The sequence below is a fragment of the Periplaneta americana genome, chromosome 17 (genome assembly GCF_040183065.1).
Source record: "Periplaneta americana isolate PAMFEO1 chromosome 17, P.americana_PAMFEO1_priV1, whole genome shotgun sequence".
Lineage (NCBI taxonomy): Eukaryota > Metazoa > Arthropoda > Insecta > Blattodea > Blattidae > Periplaneta > Periplaneta americana.
The window spans coordinates 112,871,153-112,890,848 of NC_091133.1; the positions used below are offsets into that span (position 1 = coordinate 112,871,153).

Here is a 19,696-nt window from a genome sequence, read left to right on the forward strand (position 1 = left end):
ACTTTACTGTGTCTGGCATTAGTCTTCACGAACACACATACATCTCAAACCTCTTTATGTTTTTTTTTCTTTTCAAATTTAAAACATACATGTAAACGCCCACAAGTGAATATCTAATCGAATACATATAAGGATAGGGATAAGAGATGCATATTCAATGAAATTGTTACTATGACGAAACATTTGTTTTTTATGCTACATTCTATTTAATGCCATTTATGGGTAAGTGGAAGTATAGGATGTTTGCAGTAGCCATCGTCATTTTGGATATTAAGTATTTCTGTATGAGAAATAAGTATGGTTCAGTAGTGTTGTTATACTTGCAGTATTCTAACTCCACGAATCTGCCTTTTCTTACTCATTCAACTGACTCTTGTTCCATACTATAATATGCATTCTCACAAGTTCCCCACCCTTCTCTCTCCTAGATGTGGTCATGGTGGGAAGAATAGGTAGTTCTTACAGTACTGACAATCTCAGAAGTGAATAGAATTAATATCATATCTATATCTTTCCCCAAAATGAAGGTAAAGTATATTAATAACAATGAAACATGTATTATCCAGAACCCACAACTAGCTCTTAACACTTTCACTGCAGTTAAAAAAAAATTAATGTGAATTATGTATCTTCTGCACTAGATACCAACAGCTTATATCGGTTAAATGTCCCGGTATTGTTACTTGTCTGTAAGAGCTTTATCAACTGATACTGTAATCATATAAGTTTTGGTACTAGAGAAGGAGTTAACATTTCTCACAGAGTAGTGAATGTGTTGTCTAATGTAGAAATAGCTGTGCATGTTCATATGCTTTGCTTTATGCTTCAGCAAGTGCTTTCATTGTGGGAGCCCTCGCTACCTGGTGACTGGTGATATGGTAACGGTTTTGTTTTCTCTTTGGAATGTTCCTTTACAGCATCATTGAAGCATCTTGATGGTTCTGTATTGTTATTTATTAAAAGTATTGTTATAGAATGTATAAAAATTATATGAATTATTAAATTCAAACTAACAAACGTCTTAATCAAAGTTAAAGTTAGATGTACGATACACGTTAAGGCTCCCACTTTTAAGTGTGCCACTATGATGAAAATAAGTACTCCTTGTCTTTCTTAACATCCATTGACATCTGCTTTCTCATTGATGATCCACCGTATTATTGTTACTATTAATATTAGTGACATTGTTATAATTATCATCATTGGCACACTTAAAATTGGGTATAGTTCATATTTGTTTACTTATTTAGCTGAAGTACTTAAATATATTTTTCTTAAAATCTGTTGCAACTAAGCAAGAGTGATGGATCATTTGGACTGTTCCTTGTCTAGCTACTTATTTCAAACTTACTGAAGAATTGAAGAGGGTTTTTTTTTTAAAAAAGAACTGTAGTCCATAAAATGCAAATTTGAGATATTAAGCATGTGGTAAGCGTATTGTAGCAGCCATCTGCTGAATTAGTTCTTAGTGGAAAAAATTAATCCTATATTATAGGAGTGAAAATTTTTTTTCCATAAAACAACCGTAGTCCAAAGACTTTTTTTATGAAAACAGCCATTGTCCAGGACGATGGTAGTATTTACAGACATCCCATTCATATCATCTTGAAACATTTATCCATACAATTTTAAACTGGCAGTACACTTCTTATGTATGTAACAAAAGTCAGCTCAGAGAAAAATACTTTTAACACGTAAATTGTTGTATTAGTTATGGAGTCATCTTTAAGTGCAGAAGTAACCTCATGGAAGAAATGTAAGCAACGAGAGGAGGAAAAAAATAGGACATAATAAAGAAAAAGAAGATTAAAGGAAAGACACACTTCAGCCACAACAGAGTATTTTTTCTTAAACTTAAGAAATGAGATGATGAATTTCATACTTGAAGTGTCAACAACACCCATGCCAGATAGTAGTTTTTCTCCTGAAAATTTATGTTTTTGGATTATGGGGGGGGGGGGAGCGTGCGTGATTCGGGTTCTGCATAGTGCGGGTAGATGGCAGGACTGTGACCCATTTTTCAAGTTGCATACCACTTCGGCAGGCCACGTTATGCATGATCTGTATCTGTGAAGAGTTAACGTCATGTACTAGGGTGAGTGTATGTGTAAGTGTTGGTGTAAGCATAATGTAGGGAATGGGTGAGGATGATGATGAAGGTGAGGAAGGGAAAAGGAGAAACCTAATACCGGCACATAGCCTACTCTTGTCGAATAGCACCAAGGGGGCAGCCAGGCATAATGTCCCCGTCCGATGGACGAATCACTATCAGTGACATTTGCCTTCTCTTCATATGTACTGCGGAGAGATTTGGGATTTAACCCAGGCATATTGGTGCACAATTTAATGATTAGGAGTTGTGCACCGCCATCTCTCCTAGTCCTGAGGTAGAAATTTTACATGAAAATTTCTGACCCCACCGGGAATCGAACCCAGGCTGGCTAATCTGGAGGCAGACACGCTACCACAGAGCTAACTTAGCGGACTTTTGGACTATGGTTGTTTTTCCAAAAAAATCTTCAATTGGTAACATATATTAAAAGTCAGATTTGGGAAATAAATCACGTACATTTTCCCTTCATCATAAATAAACAGATAATATAGTTCTGAGAGTATTACAAGGTATTACACTTCATTCCTTGCCTTTCTTGTTATTATGCCTGGGACATTCAGGAATATGTAGAAGTCGACATTGATTGACAGACTTCTGAAAATTGTTACGCTATTTATTGAATATTTACCTCCACTTACGTTCATTGATTTTGGTAAAGAAATATAATTTGGTTATTTGGAATATATACTATTTGTATTACCGGTATTTGTTCAAATAGGTTGAAGAAAAATTGGCATGCACTCTATCATGCAATCTATGGCGAAAATCAAGATACTTTTTATTCATATAAATAGCCATTCATAAGCATTTTTCATAGAATAAAGGATGAAACTGTTTGGTGATGTTGCAAAACTGTAAATACGCTCAGATGATAATGTTTAATAATAGTGATTCTTCAGTTTAGCTGCATGGCTAAGTGGCTGTCATTTTGGTTTATGGGAAAAAGAGATGTGAGTTCAACCCCACATGTTTCTTTTTTTATTACTACTGAATTATAAGTGAATAAATTTCAAGATTACGATATTGCAATAATTTTATTCCCTTAAAGTGTCTTACAATTTTAATTAAAGGAAAGTGGGATCGAATCCAAGATTTTATTCTTATAAGCCAAACTTTAACCATTCACCAAACAGCACCATTAAAATATTTTATTCCTTGTGGAAGGAACATCAATAAAGAAAATATATTATAGTGTTGCCATATCTTCAATTGTAATCCATATTTATGAGAAAAATATACAAGATTGGAAATTTGTAAATAACATAGTGTTTCAATTTCCGTCCAAAACTTATATTATAGATTGCTATTCTGTCTGTTTTTCTTCATCCCATGTCCATTAGCAAGGTAGAAAAAGAAACTGCGATTATCTTGTTGTCATTGCTCAGACTTTTTGAAAAAAATAATGGTTATGCAAGTGCAGTTGTTGTCAAGGAACATTCAAAATGATTTTCACCACTTGTAAATAGCAAAAACAATAGTTAAGTATTATATCATTCGAGCATAAAGAAACATATAACCCAAAGGACATTGTAATGTAGTCAGTGCTCATATTTGTTCTTTATGCCAGAAAATCCTAGTTCTAAGTTACAGCCTGCACTAGATACTTCATTTGAAGCATTGATTAATTTTTATTGTATTCTTTAATTAGAGTGAAAATAATGTCAATAATAATAGGACTAACTTCAGTATCAAAACTTCTTAAAATTGATTAAAATTTTACAGATTATCTGTTGTTCGGGTAGAATGAGGTGATTCATAAAAAATTCGTGATTGCTAAAGTTAAATTTACTTTAGTCTTGTTCAAGACTGAATTTATATCCAGTTAATGTTACAGTATTTAAATTTATCTATTCAAGGGCAGTTCTATGCCCCTTTCATTCTTTCATACCATCAACAGCAGTCATTTACAATTTTTCATAACCTTACTAAAGTAGTTTATAAAATAGACTTGATTAAGGAATTAATACTGTTGATTTTAAACACTGTAGCAGAAGTGCTAGGCTCTTTTAAATAGCAGTGGCTGATTTTCTGTAATATCCTGTTACCTTATGTGGGTCAGGCTACCGGCTTCCAGCTGTGCCTTGGTCCTGGCTAGGGGGGACAGGGACCCCTCTTACAACACCTTCCACCTCTACTGCAGCTCCCCTGGTGTTGACACCTCGTACTGCACGTAGGAGGTACAATTCAACCGAGTTACAGTGTGCCGGGCCTTGTACAGTAATATTGAAGTGGGGCTGAAGGGATATCATTCCACCACATGCATTGTAAAACGTTTACTAGAAAATTGTGTTGTTTTATTCCAGATCTAAATTTATTATTGCTTTTGGGCAGGTAATAACATGTACTCACAAAAATTACGTCTTGTTAGTTATGTAATTATTTTGAAGATTGGAATTCAGAAAACACGATTAATAGTATTTGTTACTTGAATGAAGTGTTGCAATTTTAATAATAAGAACTTGATGCATATAGTTCTGGCAGTATTATCAATTTCTACTAGCAATGCATTCCCAGAGTGAGTATTCAGCATTATGCAACTAGTGTGGACAAAAATCAGAAACCGCATGGAAGTTGAAGTTGAATTAGTGAGGGCTGAACTACTTCATATTAACTTTGACATGACTTTTGGCAATTTCCTGAAATATGCAAAATGCCAACCCAAAAGTATCAGGGGAGTAAACAAAGTAGAGTTTCAAGAACTAATTTATCAATAAATATGGTATGTAGCTCAATAGTATATTATGCAATGAGCCTATAATGGTAGTAATTAAGACGCGAGTATGTTTAAGAAACGAGCGCGAGTTTCATAATTTTCATACGAGCATCTTAATTACCATTATAGTCAAGTTTCATACGACTTTTTATGCTCGACCATATTTCTAACTTGAAATTATTCATAAGTATTCATGTTATTCTTATCTGACTGAGGAGCGGAACTGATCTTGTGCAATACCTCGTAAATTGTGAGATGTACGCAGACGCGAAAGTGTTGATTTTTTTTCGAGAAACAAATGTCGACATTGACCTTGATATAATCTAGAGAGTAAAATAAACATTAATTTTGATATAACCTTGAAATTGAATTAGACATTGAAAAACAAGATGACAAATTGAATTTATTTGAATATTATTTACAATTAACGCTAATTATTATAGTAACAGAACTAGTTGTCTTTCGATTGCATATCCGAGAATAATTGATACTTGCACTTTCATATTGCTACAATGGTATTTTCTGATTGATGGAACACCTGAACTTTAATGAATAGATGTACTTTAATGAGGTCCATTAAAGGGCTGCTACCAGGTGTATAATTACTACATTTCGGCATGGTCGAGCATAAAATATATTATATTCTAATGTATTGTATTTATATTTTTAAATATGTATGCAGCTTCAGATTTCATCATTTGATGTCAAAAAAAAAAAAATCTCACGTGCTACTTTTAACATCAAAATAAAAACTCCCAGGATACTGTGTCCGATTTTGTCTGGTGGCCAGTTGAAACCAAAATAAAAATGTCCGGTTTTTTTCTGGATTTTGGAGTTCGCAACCTTAATCATCATCAAATTCTTCATGAATTAGACCATAAGGCCTGTTCCATTTCTTGGTTAAATTTGATCTCTCCAGTAACAGTATTCATTCCTAAAAAATTTCTGCTATGCTAGTGATATGTTACCTTTCTATAATTCAAAGTTTTACTTGTTTACTTGAAATCAAATTTTCAGATTCATTTAAAGAATAGTTTCCTATTGCTGTTATACAATTTTTGTGAGTACATGATTGACAACATGCGAACATATTGCTGAATTAATTTTCATATGGTGGAATAGCATCAGATATCTTGTGTTTGTGTGTGTGTTTTCTCACTGCAGTATTTGAATGGTGTGACCTGCATGACATTCCTAAACAACCAGGTGCATGAACATTGGGTTTATAAGATTATTTAGACATGAACATGTGCCTGATAAATATTGCCTGACATTATGATACACTTTGTGCTAGTTTCAGAAACAACCTGCACGAAGTGTTGCACATGCATATGGGATACTCATCAAATGTGTTCATAAGCAAATATTAGGAAAACGAAAGAAGGAAAAAGCTAGGAGTTTGCTCCATATTGAATATATCTCTTAAAAATACCATTAGAAAACTTTATTTTAACTAAATAATACTACATAGGCAAATGGATCAATTTTTTTTATTGAATCCAAAAATAAGCAAGCCAAAGAATCATAAAGTTAACAGAGTTCTGCTTTAATATGAATAAAATTGCAATGTCAATAGTGAAAGAAGCCCTATACGCAGTAATTCCAAGTCCAAACATGTAAGTAGAATTTGGATTTTCAGTCACAAGTGTCGACCTGGTTGGCGAGTTGGTATAGCGCTGGCCATTTATGCCCAAGGTTGCGGGTTCGATCCCGGGCCAGGTCGATGGCATTAAAATGTGCTTAAATGCGACAGGCTCATGTCAGTAGATTCATTGGCATGTAAAAGAACTCCTGCGTGACAAAATTCCGGCACATCCGGCGACGCTGATATAACCTCTGCAGTTGCGAGCGTCGTTAAATAAAAATATAACATTTTAACATTTCAGTCACAAGTTGCTTTTTGTTATCTCAGAAACTGAATTAAATACATTGAAATTAGAGACAGAACATGTACTGTGTTGTTTATTCCATTGTTAAAGTATAAATTATGTAGAAAAGTTTTGAATTTGGTTTGGTTTAATACTTTATTTTGATTATTTCAGTTTGTTGTACCTTCTTTCATGTGTTTCTGTTTTCCCTCAATAAAGAGATATTTATTTTTCGTTAAATGGAAAATGGAAATCGTCGAAATGGATTCGGAACACGTCAAAATTTGTGCTTCAGTGACTGACCATGATAATATCTTTGAAAAATATTGGAGTGTAAGAGGTCAAATGACTTTATTGTCAAACGCCTGGCATTAGAAAACAACAACATTTTTCATTATCTTAGTATGTTTCTTTATAACCACATACAACTTAAAAATTGTCAAAATCATAGGTCCCATGTAGGAATAACTGAGAGGGTAGACATGCAATAATATTCAAGTATTTTTGTGATGACGTAATCACTTCTTTCAATAAACACTTTAGACAAGGGGTTCTAATGAGAAATGAACAATATTTTGCTTAATCTCCTCAGGACAACAGAACACTTCAAAATCTTATTCAAAAAACGTGTGGGAATTACTTTTTTATTGGATACTAGCTGTACCCGTGCGTTCCGCTGCGCCCGTTAGAAATAAATATAAAGTAATTACATAATTAAAATAGGACATTTGATCCAGGGAACATTCGTGTTTGATATAAGGATAAATAGTTTATTATGTTACTTAATTTAAATTGTATTTGCATAATTAAAATGCGATCATTTTGATCCAGAGACCACTCATTTGGCCATAAAAATTATTTTAGGAAATACAGGAAATGAATGTACAGAATAGCCTATCAAGTTTTCTGTGCATAAGAAGCTATTTTAATCTTACCTGTCCTCGATTCACTCAGAAATTACTGTAATAACATTATAGCATTATGTCCATCTAGAGAAACTACACTTTCCAATGGTGAAATAATAATTAATTATACAAATCGGTTAATTTAGCTTCCGATATTACTTCATACAAACACAGAAACATTATCTGTAGGCTATCTTTCATAGCTTTCGATTGTTGCTGTCCAAGGCCCCTTATAGACGAAGTCATTTGTTTTTTAATTCATTACACGGCCTTAGATGGCAGTTATTTTAATTTTAAAACTCATTTATCTCATTAAATATCAGTCCTATCAAAATTTTTCAAGGAATAAAACTTATCGGAAATCATTTTTAAAGAAACGTTTGTTATGTAACATTTTTCACAAAAATCAATAATAAGCTAGATATTTCGATTTATTTAATTCAGGCCCCCTTATAACCCCCCTTTTAAATAATGTATTTTCAATGCCATATAGCCTAAAATCTAAGTTACAACGAACTTAATTTATATTCCAATTTTCATCGAAATCCGTTGAGCCATTATCGCATGAAAAGGTAACAAACATACAGACAGACATACAAACAGTAATTTCAAAAAAGCGATTTTCGGTTTCAGGGTGGTTAATTATATATGTTAAGACCAATTATTTTTGGAAAATCGAAAATTACCAGAAAAATTTCGGCTACAGATTTGTTATTAGTATAGATTATTTGTTACATGGAGCAGTAATCAAATACAGTAAATTTGTATAGTTTCGGGGTGTGATGCAGGCAGGGTACAGTGAGATTGCATGGCAATTCCATAATGGTAGTTTAATGTGGTGAGCACCAGCCCAGGTTGGGACACAAGGCCCGGTGGACTGTTGACTTGATACCCTGCCCCTTGCTGGGTCTAAACGCAGTGATGGTCTGGTAGCGTGATGTGATGGTGTGTGGGCGTGTTGTGCATGGTCTTGTTTGTGTGTGTCCCAGCAGCTGCAGCGCTGCGCGGTGTGGCTATCCAGCGTGGGAGGGCACGTGCTGCATATCCAGCAGCTGCAGCAGCCGCTGCTGCATTTGCCCGTCATCCAACGCCTCTCACTGCAGCAGCTGCTACTGCACTCCATGGATACACACCGTGAGTACCATTTCGTGCTGGAAAGATACCTTTTGTTTATACAATATTCCAGATCCAGACATGTAAGTAGATTTTGGATTATTTTTTGTTATGGATGTGAGAATTAGACGAAATTGCTAGGTGCCTCATTTCATTGACAATGAAATTCTTGTCAAATTCATCACTTCACAAGATTTTTCAAGACTTGCCAATACTTTACAAGTTTTATTGTCAAATCACTTATTATAATCTATGTTGAATCTTTTGTACACTACTTTTAACACTTGAATATAAATAATTGATTAAATGGCGATCTTACTCGTGTTAATTATGTAAGCAAGTGCGGCTTACAGCTGTTTCGGTGCTACTTGACACCATCCTCACAGCCTTCTGTGTCTCGGCGCCATCTCAACTTCACTGCCTGTTGTGTGGGTGTGTTCATGTGATGAAGAGTTGTGTCAAATAGTGTGTGTGTTCTGAAATTGATCTGTGTGTTGAGAATTTGATTAGGGTGTGTTTTAGTGTGTCTGTATATTTCATATTGTTCTAGTGTGTTGAGTTTTTGGTTTTTGGGTTGTATGTGTAGGATTTCCATGTCTGTCTGTTTATGTTATTGTATGTGTGGTTAGCATTAGTTATGTGTTCGGCATATATAATCAGAGGACACAATACATCTACATATGCCGAACACATAACTAATGCTAACCACACATACAATAACATACATACAGACATGGAAATCCTACACATACAACCCAAAAACCAAAAACTCAACACACTAGAACAATATGAAATATACAGACACACTAAAACACACCCTAATCAAATTCTCAACACACAGATCAATTTCAGAACACACACACTATTTGACACAACTCTTCATCACATGAACGCACCCACACAACAGGCAGCAATGTTGAGATGGCGCAGAGACACAGAAGGCTCTGAGGATGGTGTCAAGTAGCACCGAAACAGCTGTAAGCCGCACATGCTTACATAATTAACACGAGTAAGATCGTCATTTAATCAATTATTTACACTTATAATACTTTAAAATGCTTTGATTATCTTGAAAGTAAATAAGAATATGTTTTAATTGATCAAAGACTTGACAATTCTTTGAAAGAATTGACCAATGGGATTCGAAAATATTATGGGACAAGAAAAAAACATGGCATCCTGGCCAAGAAAAAATGTTTCTGTAGTAATTCAATATCAATTATATGAATTAAACCCATGCTCATATACCGTGGGTTCTATGGAATACCACAAAAAATGTATATGAAGAAATTGCAAGGCAGATATCTCGTGTTAAGTACCAGTACATGTATTTTCTTTAATGACGGAGATTCTAACCTATGTCTTAGGCAAATACTAATCATAAATATGTTCTAAAACATATGCAGTTCGTAATATTCTTTGTTTCAGGGTACCATACAGTTAAGTAATACAAATATTGTTTTGTATAGCCTAGTTATTCTCCAAATATTGTAATATTTGGTAGGTAGGCCTAGATAGGTTACAGTGAACCTGAAGCATGTTTTAAAAACCCAGTCAAATCTTTAGCAATATGAAACAGTCTTTGACAAATCTTTTTTAATATTAATCAATCTTTGACAAGTTTTCTTGTAAAGTATTGAATTGGAAAAAAAAAAATGATGGTGTGCAGGCAGCTTAAGAATTTAGAGTACAGTAGACTTATTTTACTAAAAATGCATTCTTATTTCGAAGAGATAGAATATGAACTAAATCAATTAGTCTTAAGGGGGACAGGACTGTACAGTCATTGTGGCAAAATTACTTCTTCAGTATTGATTTACTACTGCTGGAAATTAGTGTTTCTTTCAGAATACCTAAATGTACTTATTGTAATACACAATGTACTTATTGTCTGTACGTTCTACATTTTAATGGGTTTGCCATTTCTTTACATTTATTACAATTTGGAAAACAGGAGATTCATTGTTGGAGGAGTGATAGATTTATGCATCCATACATCATATAACTTAAGTTTACATAAATTTAATTTGCGAAACATCCTTGGATGGAAGAAATTATAAATGCTGTATATGATTTAATTGTATGCATCTTTCTCGTGAATGAAACCTGGGACACCTGATATTCAGCATCAAAATAGCACATCCATAACACATAAAATAATCTTTTAATGTACTGGATAAGAAATCTTGCACAGAATCTAAAACGGTATTGTCTCAAATTTAGTTACAAGTAATGAGATTGACATTTTGTAATGTGAAAACTCTTCTTTTTGTTCTTTGTGTGGATAAATTCGCCTTCTTTCAATATTACTACTTTTATAACTTTTGTTTTACAACATCTCAAAAGGACATGTTTTTTTTTTATTATTATTATTTTCATGTAGTTGGCATATACCGTATACCTATATTTCTGAGATATCCTTAAGACGCAAATGAAGGGTTCAGAGCCATAGTGGGCCAAGCGCCATTTATTAAAAATGGGGAAAGCATGAATCTTTCAGATGTACATCGAATTCTGTGAATATGCACATGCTGACATATGCAAAAGTCTTCAGTAAGGTATACACACAGATTGCTGTGTAGAGTGTAAATGGCAAACAGTTCATAAATTAACACTTTTCCTTTGCCTGGTTTGAATTTTTTTTTACTTAAAATTCCCTTCATTACAATAAAGACATACATGTGGAACATAAATACAAATTAAAAGTAAACTGTAGGCCTACTATTATGCAGGTAAAGTTTTCATAAATTAAAAGCGGATTGAGCATCAGGAATCAGGTAAATGGATTTGTGTGCGTGTGATTTCTGAGACCTCTTCCTTGCATTTTGGTTGACTGCATGCTATTTTTATATAGTTTAGGATTCTATAGAAATTAATATAAAATTTGTTTAAAATTCAAGGTTAAGATATCAACTTGCACATTATTATTTTATTATAATAATTATATAGTAAACTATCAGAATTCTCACTTACTCTTAAACAATTTTGTCCATGTTAGAACAGTTGAAGTATTAAGTGACTAAGTTGCTAGTCTTTTAGAATAACTTTCCATAGGAACTGCGTAGGAGTTTCTAGAAATGTAATATGACATTGCTTTTTGTGTCAATGATAAAGTTGATTGTGAATTTTGAAGGAACGGAGGAAATGGAAGTACCAATATTATTTATGATACTATCCCAACACATTCTTTTTCGCCACAAAATTCTACTTGATCCCAATGAGATTCGAATCAGGATCTCTGACATGAAAAGTTGAAATCTTACCAATAGTAAATATTTGCAATGTAATCAAATATCTCAAATTCATTAACCCTAAGAATGTATTTTCAATAATGATGACCATCATGTATTAATTATTGATTAACATTGTACAACATTAATAATAATAATAATAATAATAATAATAATAATAATAGTAATAAATAGCAGGACATAATTGAAGAATAATGCCAGATGTTTCACCTTCCCACAACTTCAAGAAAGTTCACACTTGTGTACCTTTATTTATATTTTTAAACTTTTTTTTTCAATCTTAAATTGGTAACAGTAAATATAATACTGTAATATAACATTACTTAGAAATATAATGTAAAATTGATCAACAAAAATATTCAGTTTTCGTTGTTACTGTTACGTATTTGCAGATTTTTTAAAATTTTCAGTAAACTTAATGCTCTATTGGCTCCACATTTAGATAAGTATATTTATTATTTATACATATAAATCCGAGTTTTTAGAAGTCGCTTATACATATCTCTGCGTGACATGAGTGCTAGTAAAAAGAAAATGTCATGTAATAATGACATAGTTGAAACATTAATTTATTATGAATATAACAATAGTAATATGAAACATTTCTTGGCTAAAAATTTTAATTTTCCATGAAATGATTAAAATAAGAAGCAAGATGCACATTAGGATAATATTTCAACCACAAGAAGCCTGTTCAATTTGCTTACGGGCAGACTATCAGTGTTGTCAATTCAGCGGTTTTTCCACTAGATCTGGCATTTTTCAGTGTTATTTAGCGGGTAAAATATATGGATTTTGTATAGATCATGTACGGACACAGCGGATATTTTTAGCATTTACAGCGACAAAAGAATCTCATTTTAGCGACTTTTGCAAGGCTTCATAACGGGTTATTAAGAATCAAGTTGGCAACACTGCAGACTATTGATGTTGACTAACTTGTAGGAGCTAGCAGAGATTGTATGTTGTATTTCTCAAGAAATATTTCCTTTCCTTTGTATATTAATTAATATTTTTAAGTTTTTTCAACTGAAAATAACGAAGTATTTTTAAGGAGAAGAAAATTGTGTGGACAATGGAAATAGCAAAACCGTGAAATCATGGTAATACCATTTTTATCCTCTCTTTAACAAGATATTAAATAAACATATACATTTTATGTTAAAATTAAAAGACATTCATATTCAAGCATGACTTAGGACCATGAACCCATGACATAAAACACTTAAAACAATAAATGTGAAAAATCTATTCATTCTCCTGACTTATGATCACTAGGTGAAGTTTAAAATTGAAATTGTTCATTTAAATGAATTTGTGACGAAATTTATCAATCAGTAGGGGTGGGGAGGTAGAACTCAATATAATGTATAAAATATTCCATACACATATATAAATTTGTATTAAGCATTAGAGATATAAGTTGAGCAGTTTGAGAAACAATTCTTTGTTATAATAACCTTTTTAATTTCTTTGGTGACCCTATATTGTTCTTTTTCGCAGTAGTGTCTACTACGACCCCTTCTTAGCAGCGCATGCAGCCACTGCAGATCCTAATTATAGGTTACAGGTGAGTGTTAATTTTCTTTCTTTTTTTTTTTTTTTCTTCTTTTTTTTTTTTTTTTCTTAACAAATTCTTGATTGCTCTCTGGCTCAGAATTCAGTTCGAATGTTGCAGAGCTCTGGAGCACAGACATTATTTCTTGATCGTACTGAATTGAGTTGGACAACTGATCAAGAATTAGCTGAAATTGACCCATTCTCTTATATCTATGTTAAAGTTCAGAGAAATGTCGTTTGAGCGAATTGTTATTATTTTATTGGAAAACATTTAATTGTCTTCATTTGCATTTCTTACAGGAGTCATATAAGGTTATTTCTCTAGTTAATCAATAGTTATTTAAAATAATGCTCAGAATAAACTATCTAGTAAATTAAGTGAATGGGTTAACTTAACATTAAAAATGTACAAGGATACTATATTGTCTTACATAAGTTTATTACCTTTTTTTTAAGCCAAACAAAAATGAAACTTGCTAGAATTAGAAATATTAATTCTGTGGTGGCAAGTTGAAGTAACTTAAGGAAATTAATTTCTTGTGTGAGAAAATATAGTATTTGAAGTGGTAAGAATATTTTAATGTATGTAGGACGGATGTTTGTGCATGAGCTACAGTGATTACTACATTTATGGTTGTGAAATTCAATAATTGATCAAACTGTATGGAGTGTTATATATTTCGATACATAATAATATTCAAACCAAAATTGCCATCATTTAATCCCTTAATAATAAAATGGTGGAAATTGTATTAGTTGTTTCAGAAAATGTGCACAGATTTTGTATGTTCAAAGAAATCAAGTTTTAATAATTCCTCAATCGAATTTTATTTAATATATATAACCATTTCCACTATTGCTTTTGTCATTATATAGTGACACTAAATCACCTGAGTAATGACAACCTGGAATCATGTAACATTATAAGCAAGTGATCTCTGGGAATGTGCAAGTACATTTCCGTAAATAACTCAGTGCAAACCCAAAATATACAGAATAAACCATTATTGCGTATTGTCTTGTGTCATATTTTAAGGAGCTTTTATTGCTGCTTGTGTCTGATATGTATATTAATGTAAGAAACTATTTAACATTGCATTTGGTTTTATTTTTAATGCATGTTTAATTAGTGGAACTTGAAGAATAATGTTACATATTTCGTTGGGTTGTAGGAATGTTAATAGAATATAATAAACTTGCTTTAAAAAGCTGTCAAGTTTTGGCACTGTCAGAAATGTTAAGCTCTTGCATCTGCGTCTAAATATCATCATAACATTAGCCAGTGAATATTTGTATTTGAGATATAGAGCCTGCTATTTTAAAAAGAAAACAGAATATTGTAATTTTGGGTTTGCACTGTATGGGACAACTGATTTTTAACATATGCATTAACAGCCAGTGTAAAGGTATAAATTTCTCTTATGATGAAAGAGGGAAAAATTAGTGATTATATGAAGTATTTTCACATTCCCTCCTTTTCACATATTGTGCAGTATTGTTTAATGGAAACCATAATTGGAGTTGATTTTGTGCAAGTGTTGAACGCTTGTGGCATGGCCAGTGCTTTTCAAGGTGTTAGAACGTGCTCAGTGTTTAGGTCTTAGTGGAGCATATGTGCATTAGAAGCATGGCCTTATTTGTGCATTGTCATGCTGATGCACTTGCGTGGGAATGTTATATTTTTTATTCTGAGTGCATATTTCATTTTGCTCGGGATTTGCTCTTGAAAATGGGCTTAAATAATCAATACAGTCTATATTCGTATATGTAATAGCTTAAAATGTGTATTTCATTATACCATAATGTATGAAATTATAATGCGTTTTTTTGCCTTTCTTTATTAACAGGAATTTAATTTCTTGTTTCACTTGCTTGTATGAGCTAGCTAAAAATTTGAAATGCATCAAATTATTTTATTTTATTTTTTTTTTTTCCAAATTTTGTAATTCCAAGAATATATCTATATACAGTGTGATGTTAATGTTCTATAGCTTTCCTTTTCTCTTATTTTTTTAGTCAAAATTGTATGCAGGAAGGATAGAGTTATGCAGATCAGCTTATTTAGTGCCTGGTTTATAATTAAACATACCAAACTTTGAAGTAATGGTCAAAGATAGGAAATACGTAACAATTACTGTACTTACTGATGCTTACCAAAAATCTTAGATGGAAAAACATCACGAATATAAGTAGTTGTTTCATATATTAAAAAGCCTATTATAATTTAAAATTTTGTAGAGAATAGCAGATATTACTTCTTAGAATTAACATGTTCACAATTTGTTATCACATTCGAATAAATTCATCATGTTCATATTATTATCTAATTTGAAAGTAATCTTAAGTATAAATAATAGCAGCAGGAATATGGTAGCATTTCATGTGAAACAAATTATCTTGAAGTAGGCTAATTCTTAAACTGTAGTTTCTGTTGCATAGAATGAACATGTACAAATTTCCATTTTCATACAATTAATTTAAAAGGATTTTTTTTTCCTTAATAATTTTAATACAATTTGAAAATTTGGATTTGTAAAATGTGTGCTAAATAATGTTAGTATATTATTTACTTTGTGTTCGGTCTTGTCAGTTAGCACAGTATACCTCCTGATACATAGTAGGACATCAGTATGACAACGTACTTGAGATAGAGTTGCTATCTCTCTTCGAACCTTGAATAGGACATTGAAGAGTGATTAAACAGTAAATGTAACAAGTATAAGTACCATATTGTGTGCAGACACGTCAATAATGTATGCATGAGATAGTCATAATTCCAGTTGGTGCATACTTATGTTCTTAATCAGATTAGAAAATAAACTAACAAGAAAAACAGCTTTAAATTAATTTGGCAGTGTCATCTCCATGTGGGGAGCTTAAGTGACGTTTTATTATTAGTAATACTGCGACTTAATATTTGTAGTGCCATTGCACATAAGGATAGCATTTGTTACTACAGACTAAGTATTTGTTTGCTGGAAGAAAAATATAAAATAATAGTGATCATTGCAACAAAAAACGGTTCAGTTCCTTATTTATGTTTAGGATCCCTTCTTGATTAGAAATTAATGGGGCTATAGCCCAACGGCACTATAAATTGGGAGGAAGATAAAACATTAAGTAGAACTTGGTAATTTTCATTATACTGTGAAACTTCGATTGTCATAGAAATTATATTTACTAATCATCATTTTTGCTGCATCACTTACTGATACATTTCTTCTGGATGACTTAACATTTGTATAATCTCGAGAATCTAGTCATGATGTTGTGAATCAGGATTCAAATTCTTCAAAATTGAAGTTGAATTGTACGAGTAGTTTTGTTGATTGGTTTTGTAGGTAGAGTGGTGGTTTCAATTTACACAAAATGTCTCCGAAAAGAAAGTGTTACAAGTGTAAAAATAATAAGGAGATCTAGAATCGTTATTTCTAAAGATGTTAAATTAAATATTTCCAGTGATTTTGAACTAAATATACAAATTGTGAACATAACCTATGTGTAAAAAATTCCATATATAGTGATTGCTCTAATCGTTTATAAAAAATATAGGAACTTGGTGAAATTGGCAGTGCCTGAAACAGTTAAAAGTAATCACAGCTCGTGATGGCATTCTGTTAAAAATGGATTATTTACTTTCAAATGTGGATAAGAGAAGAACCTAAAGGGGTCATTATACAAGCGTTTAAGAATATGTCAGCTGTTAATTTCAACAGTAAAGAAACATGAAGCCTTATGAAATAAGTGTTTCGGTGTTCATTGAATTTTATAGCATTTAAATCCTATACCTATTGTTTGAATAATTGAGAACCAAAGTTTGTTTATATGTCACCATTTAAACATTACAAGGTCCAGGGAAAAAATTTGCTTAAAACTATAATGAATAATGAAAAAAGTTTGGAGAAGATAGTGACATTACGTATTATTGAAATATATAAAAAAATGAATTAATTTTATTAAGTTGGCTGTATTAGAATATACATTTGATAATAATATATTATTTCCAGATAAGAATATGAATCGATATTATCAAATAGGCCTTTTTTTAAGTCAGTCAGCAAAATCGGGATAAAATAACCACCATAAAATCATACCCCAAGTAATTACTTTTACTTTATTTTCATATCTTATACCTCTTCATTGTAGCTCTAAATAACATGATTGATTCGTTTCTAACATATTTGTACCTGAGAAAAACTGCGGCAACCCTGCAAAATCCTATGTTTAGCAGCTTTTAGGTAGGAGGATGGGGCAAAGACGTTAAGACTTGTCCATAAGTGTAATTGGTGAGACGTATTATAGTGGATTTTTTCTCTATATATTAAATTTAAGATTCTGTGCTATAGGCCAATTAAATTAGTTGATAAGCTTCTGTTTAAAGTACAGAGTATATTTGTTTGGCAGGAAAAAGAGCAGAGTAGTTCAGGCAGGATAGTGTCTAGTTTTCTCAGCCCATCACCAAAAAAGTCTTTTTGAAATATTAGTATATGCGGTATTTTTACGAATCCTTATTCTGTTAATACTTCTTTTTAGTGATTTTAAAGATGTGAAATTTCAGCATGAGTAATAAATGTTATCACTGCAAAATACGCCAGACAATATTTATGCCATCTGTTTTATTTATTATTTTTTTAATTTAATGTCTCCATTCTGTTTTAGAATTTGTGCTTTATTCTCTCTTATAGTCCTGTGCAACTATTTGTAATGACGTCATATCATCTAGAATTTACTGCTCACATTTAAATTTTAAATTTTGGTTTGGAGTTCGGGTTGTTGTTCAATCTACTATATTTTGTCATAATAGTTAAAATATGATAAGAGATTAAATACCATCTCAGCACATACAAAATGATTGAATGGGTGATTAATACATATTGATCACTAATTTAAAATATTAACAATACACATACATCGTTAATGTATTATTTGATTAGTATATTAGACAATTTGTTTCGAGGTTATGGTCTCTTTTTAATCAGTTGATTAGATTCATAGATGGTGACATGAATTATGTTAGAAACCTTTGCACTATAATATATTATGGTATACCAAATTCAGAATGCATTTTATTTTCATATGAAATTAATGTCAGAAATAATACAGCTATTACAGTATTACACCTATTTCATGTCTTCAAAATTTCTTGTTGTCATTTCATTATATAATATTAATTACTGATAAAATCGATTTATTAGTGATTAGAATGTTTCATATTTCTTGTGGTTGCTGCCACTATCATTCTTGTAACTTTCAATGTTGAAATTTGTTCATCATTTTTTTTCTAAGTTTCTGTTCATTAAATTTCCTAGGGGAAAGGGAAATTGCTGTTACATTATCACGAAATTATTAAAATTGTGGAGATTGTCGTATAGTCCGTTCTAATTTATATTTTAATTGTGTTTGACATGAAATGCGTTTATATAATTATATATAATTTTAAATAAATTCATATTAATTAGAGTTAGTTTTTAATAAGTTGAAACATTCCACTTTTTCCCCCCCTGGTCTCATCTTTGTATTGTGTGTATCATCTTCACAATCACACTTAAATAAATCAACTAGTAATAAAAGTAACTATTCACGAACAAAACAGAGTGAAGGTGCTTTGTAAAATCGGAAATTTGGCACGAAGTTGACATGCCTAACTGGTTGATTAATTCATTAGAGTAACTAAGTATTATAAATATTTTATTAAGTTGTTCATTATTGCAGGATGCAAGTACTTGTACTTCTCCAAAGGAAGTGTTTTGTTTGCATATTGGTTGGAGTAAGTTACTTGTACCTGTTTATAGTAAGTAATAAACAAATAACTGTAATACTATAAGAAATCTATATAGAAATTTTCCTTGGCACATACATTTTCAGTATTTCTAATACCAGTGGCATGTATGTCTATACATACCTGCCCTCAGTATCGGTGCATCTTCTCCAAAGTTATTGAACAAATTTCATACATATTCAAAACCTATAAGTCAGTTCATCCAGGAAGCATCAGATACAAAACAAAGCTCATTCGAAAGTAACAATTTATTTTAAGCCCTTAAAAAAATTACATGTTATTCAAAAGTCCCTTGAATCATTTTATTAATTTTCTTTTTCTTCATGTAAAACATAGTTTCAAATAAAAATTTATAAGTTATAATTTCCCAAAGAAATATCTGATGAGAAATGTA

At 31.7% G+C, this 19,696-nt stretch overlaps 1 protein-coding gene across 32 annotated transcripts in view; it reads left to right on the plus strand.

The window, feature by feature from the left end:
- Positions 1–19,696, plus strand: part of LOC138692929 (RNA binding protein fox-1 homolog 2-like) — a 1,380,865-nt gene that overhangs the window by 1,330,506 nt on the left and 30,663 nt on the right. For 12 of the 32 annotated variants that reach the window (XM_069816286.1, XM_069816303.1, XM_069816307.1 and 9 more), the window contains 2 exons: positions 8,589–8,733; positions 13,467–13,533. In XM_069816286.1, the coding sequence (XP_069672387.1) occupies positions 8,589–8,733; positions 13,467–13,533 (212 nt within the window). Of the gene's footprint in view, positions 1–4,172; positions 4,291–8,588; positions 8,734–13,466; positions 13,534–19,696 lie in introns of all 32 variants that reach the window. The other 20 variants (XM_069816296.1, XM_069816310.1, XM_069816300.1 and 17 more) reach the window with 4 other exon arrangements.